This window comes from Citrus sinensis, chromosome 2 (genome assembly GCF_022201045.2).
Source record: "Citrus sinensis cultivar Valencia sweet orange chromosome 2, DVS_A1.0, whole genome shotgun sequence".
NCBI classification, from domain to species: domain Eukaryota; kingdom Viridiplantae; phylum Streptophyta; class Magnoliopsida; order Sapindales; family Rutaceae; genus Citrus; species Citrus sinensis.
The window spans coordinates 20,749,103-20,754,301 of NC_068557.1; the positions used below are offsets into that span (position 1 = coordinate 20,749,103).

General features: G+C 34.5%; 1 protein-coding gene across 1 annotated transcript; it reads right to left on the reverse strand.

Moving 5' to 3' along the window:
• Positions 1-1,207: 1,207 nt before the first annotated feature.
• On the reverse strand, positions 1,208-3,418 carry LOC107175730 (premnaspirodiene oxygenase-like). Its single transcript, XM_015527461.3, has 2 exons — positions 2,457-3,418; positions 1,208-2,057 (listed from the first exon to the last, which is right to left on the reverse strand). Exons 1-2 carry the CDS (start codon positions 3,393-3,395, stop codon positions 1,440-1,442), a joined length of 1,557 nt encoding a protein of 518 aa, XP_015382947.1. The 5' UTR covers positions 3,396-3,418; the 3' UTR covers positions 1,208-1,439.
• Positions 3,419-5,199: the final 1,781 nt, after the last annotated feature.

The window sequence follows — 5,199 nt, forward strand, 5'->3', positions numbered from 1 at the left end:
AACAATTGATCATAAATAGATAAGTGATTTGAGACACTCAACTTAAGGAAAAAATATGCCACAAAGCTTGATTTAGAACAAAGTTCGGAACACAAATCATTAGTAGTACATTAAGCAAAATTTTGCATCAACAGCAACAATACCACAACAGTCTCATCCATTCAAAAAGGTTAAGGAAGTAGAGGCCACTTGATGACTAGCAACTCCCTAGTGATCTTTAAGAAATGCATGTCACAATTTATTTGGACCCATGCTTACTTTTGTTTATATTTATTATATATTAAATAAATCATATAAATTAAAATTAAAATTAAAAAATAAGTATTAAAAATAAGAAAAATATATATTTTGATGCGAGTAAAAACTTAATAATAATATATTATTATATTTTTTTGTTATTTTAAAATATTTTTCTTGTAATAAATATATATTTTATATTTTCAAAATAAATTATTAAACATATGACTCATTTCACCCCTATTTTACTTTAAATTTTTTGATGCCAAGAGAATTTCAGGATATTATAAAAAAATAAAATTAGTTATATATATATTGATTTTAGTAGGAGAAAATTAGAAATCTAACGGCAGATCCTATTTTGTCACTTATGAAGCCCATAGTCAAGTCAATTCCTCATTCATATCTTTCTGAAACTCTTGTATTCAGATTCTCCAACACTGGATCCCACAGAGCTGACCTCGGCTTTGAAGAAGAAAAAAGTCTATGAAAATAATCTCCCAATAACAGATTGAAGGCTCTCCTCAGATTGTACCCACTCCCCCTCATCGGTTAACAAGCCTCTAATCACATTCTTTCTTCGACGTGCAGACGCATAATTATATCTCCATCTTGCAACTACGATATACGAGACCTCTGCTTCCATTACAACCCTGATTAAGTGAGAAACTGTATAATACAGATCCAATGCTTCCCACCTCTGTTTAAGTGATGTTGGTTTTTTTTTTCATTTCTTTTAACAAGAAAGAATTAAAGGATCGTGTTGGTGACAGATTTATTTCGCATGGTTTTCATTTTTTTACCACCTTACAACTGTTTATTTGATTGTGACTTTTGTTTTTTAATTATTAATTGAACAACGTTAAAAAAAAGAAAGAAAGGATATGATACTAAAAAAACAACTAAATTTTGTATATACCTAAATTTTAACATAAATTAATAGCACAAAGAATAAATATGTGAACTGTTTCGTAGTGACATAGAAATTAAACATGATTTGCATCTTTTTTTAAACTTTATTGGTGTCTCTGTAACCCTCTCAACTCAAACGGACATATTAATGAAATAAAAGGTTGGACAGGCACTAAAATTTGTTGGCATATCCAATACCTACACTTGTTACAAAAACACATAATTAAGCAACACATTGTTGTATTACTTAAAATTTTTATTTTTCAAAATGGAGATTTTTGGAAAGAGCCTCATTTTCGGAAAGGAATATGAGTGGTTGCAATCACAAGCAAATTCTCCTTCTTTCTAGCAGTCATCCCAAAATTCTCGCCCATGTCAAGGTCTTCAAGTTTGATCCCATTTCCAGGTTTCCAATTAAAATGGTAGAGCAACTGAGCAAGTCCAAGTTCAATATTTGCAGTAGCAAATGAAATGCCCGGACAAATCCTCCTTCCTCCACCAAATGGAAGCAATTCAAAGTGGTTCCCTTTGAAGTCGATGAAAGAACCTTCAAACCTCTCTGGATAAAAGCTTTCAGGATCGCTCCAAATTGTTGGATCTCTCCCCATTGCATAAACATTAATCAGGATTTTGGCCTTAGCTGGTACTCTGTATCCTCTAATCTCGCAAGTTTCTCTTGCTTCTCTTGGAATCAAGGGACCTGGAGGGTGTAATCTGAATGTTTCTTTGATAATTGCTTTCAGGTAATCAAGCTTTTGAATGTCTGCTTCTTCAATTCTGCTCTTTCCTTTGCATGCTTCTCTTATCTCTTCTTGTGCCTTCTTCATCACTCTCGGGTTTTTAAGCAGTTCTGACATTGCCCATTCCATTGATGTTGCTGAAGTCTCGCTCCCTGCTGAGAAAATATCCTGAAAATATTTTGAACGCAGCATGAGTGTCCACTGATTTTTCTAATTCTAACTACACATTTGATATGAGAGTTGGATTGACTATGTTAAAAGGAATTTGTGCAACCTGAAATAAAATACTTAACAAATTTTTTTTTTTTTTTTACTTTAGCCTAGCATATGGTAACTAAAACATTTTTTCACTCATCGTAGCAGAATTTGAATGCTAAATCTCTTGTTTCAACTCAAGAGATTTTACCAACCGAATTAAATGTCGCTCACAAAAAATCTGACAACCTTATACTAGTTTAGAGAATTCTTGATTGCTTATGTACAGTTTTACAGCAAAACAGAGTAATACGTGAGGGGCATTTATTGGTCCAAATTTTAGGGAAATATGTAATTAAATATAGATCTTACCATAGTGACAGCTTTGACTTGATCAATTGTAAGGCGAAAATCAATGTCATGGTCATTCGCCTCAGCATAATTCAAGAGCGTATCAACTAGATCATCCCCGTCAGGTTTTTCAGCATTAATGCCGCTAGCAGCATCTTTTCTTTTCATTTGATGTTCAACCACAATGTCTTCAAGAATCCTATCAATCTTTTTCTGAATTTTCAGCAGCGCAGGCTTCATCCCAGTCAAAGAACGAAGAAACGTAAGCGATGGAAACAAATCGGCAACATCAAACCCTCCGGCAAGTTGCATAATTTCCTGAAGCAACCTTGTAAAATCATGCTGATCTTTGCATTTCTTCCCAAAAGCTGCTCGCGACACCACGTTATTCGTCATAGCGAAGATATGCTTGCTTAGATTGATGCACTGCCTCTCGGACGAGGCAATAAATTCAACAAGATCCCACACTTCATCTTCCCTAATTGATTTAAATGACTGGACTCGCTTCGCGCTCAAGAGCTCCAGGACGGAAATTTTCCTGAGCTGCCTCCAGTAGTCATTGTAGGGCGAAAACACAATGCTGGAGTGATCGTATGACATTACTTCAACAGCATACACTTCAGGCCTTTGCGCGAAGCTGCTCTCGTTTGTTTTCAACACTTCTTTGGCTGCTTCGGGTGATGAAATGATCACGGCGACGAGTTGGCCTAGCTGTAGTTTCATCACGGGGCCATACTTGTTGCAGAATTTTGTCACAGCATGATGTGGTAGGCCAAGGCCATGGGATGATAATTGATGCAGGTTGCCTATAATGGGCAGCTGCTTTGGACCTGGAGGCAGCTTGCCTTTGCCGCCTTCGGATTGCTTCCAATATTTAACTAGCATTAAGAAGAAGAGAAGAGAAGTTAAGAGGAGTGGGAAGGATGGTAATTGAGGTATTTGGGTTGTTGAAGAATCCATTGATCGATCTTGTGCTTGATGTGCTAATTATGGCTCTATGTTCATTTGCATGTGTGTGTGTATATATTAGTTTTGGTCTTTTGAGATGGTAAGAAAACACAATATGTGTATACACAATAGTGTTCTTATCTAATTATTATTTTTGACTTGATACATAACCGCACTAGTCAATTCATTTGTTAGTGCAACCAAACTGTAGACCTAGATGTTTAATGTTTGGCCTAGATATTTAAAGGGATAAGGATTCAGTGTTGAGCTGAGTTTTTGTTGAGTACTGAATCAATAATTGTTAGGTAAGAGAAATAAATAAAAAATAAAAAACTCAAAATAAATATTGATAATTGATTCAGCGTTCAACCAACCAAAAAAAAAAAAAAAAGCTCAGCATTAAATCCTAATCTTATTTAAAGTATCCTTCACATAAAATTTCACGCGTATTTAATGAAAACCGGTGAAATTGGAACAAATGTGAATTCAAAAGACAGTAAAAGTAAAAACAATTTGTACATTGTGTTACAAGCTGCTCAACCTAAAACTTGAGATGTCACCTACAAGTTCAACAATTAATATTATTAACCACAAGTCTTGACATGCATTGACTCCAAAATATTAACTTGTTAAAACAAATGAAATTAACGTAACAAGATCTAACAAGTCCGTTCAATTGGGGGATTGCGTATATCCTATCACCCAACAAGTGACAAAATCTCAAACTTTTTGACTAATATAAAACAGCACAACATGTGGATTGAATTTATTGGAAGTCAACTCGTGATAAAATTTAATCGATTACCAGGTACGAGGATTCAAAGTTGGCGGCTAGGCGCTGATAAATCAGATCAAAAGCACTAGGTACCGTAATCAAGAGCTGTAGTCAGTTGCTTCCAATAGCCAGTACAGTTAGTTAACGAACCTAACATTATCATGAAGAATTTCACGTGCCCCGCCAAATGGTGACTTCAGCTCTACGAAGAAACATTGCGAGTCAGTCAATTCTTTTAAAATTGGTTGGGGTAATTGCATTTCTGACTTTAATTTCATCAACCCACGTTAAAGAATTTCTTGCTTGCTTTCATACTTTATAATCGTTTTAGTTTTACTGTTTACAAACACGAAAAGCGTTAATTGACATCTTTTTCGTTCATGATTAATGAGAAAGAAAATTCGTGATTAATTACCAAGTCAAAAAAATTTTTCCTTTCTTTTTTCCCCCTTTTTTTAGCAAACTAGAGGAAGGTTTGGTGTTCAATCACATACACATATTGGCAGTGGCGAAGTACCAAAGATAATGTATTCTGACCTTCTGTGAGAAAGAATGAGAATTTTGTTTTGGTCTTTAGAAAGACTCATGAAACGTCGGTATGAAAATCTCGTGATTAATCAATTATTTTAGGCACCGGCACTGACCTAAATCCCGCGTCAACCGAAGTAAGCAATAAGAATTGTCTTTTAAGTGGGAAAAGTAGTCTCGTATTAGTTAGGATCCTTCCTAGCTATTCAGTTTCTAGATTAGGATATTCATCAATTAAATGATAGAAACAAAAGAATGTAGGATTTTAGTTTATTGTAGAAACAAAATAATGAAAAAAAACACTATAATAGGAGAGAGAGAATCGGAGACGTGTAGTGTTCTTAAAGAGAAATTCTACAATACATATGATGTTCCATGTCATCCGATAATGTGGAGCCGTTGACTAATAATTTGTTTACATGTGTCAATCAATTTTCAAACTTTAAAAAGTCAAACAATTCCCTCCTTTTCTTTGTCTTTGCTCTAGTTTCAAAAATTCTTCTTCCCTCTTTC

Excerpts from the sequence above, each read along its gene's own strand:
- LOC107175730 (XM_015527461.3), bottom strand. The coding sequence starts at position 3,395 with ATGGATTCTTCAACAACCCAAATACCTCAATTACCATCCTTCCCACTC. Across the intron at positions 2,058-2,456 it reads AAGTCAAAGCTGTCACTATG|GATATTTTCTCAGCAGGGAG; the intron begins GTAAGATCTATA and ends AAATATTTTCAG.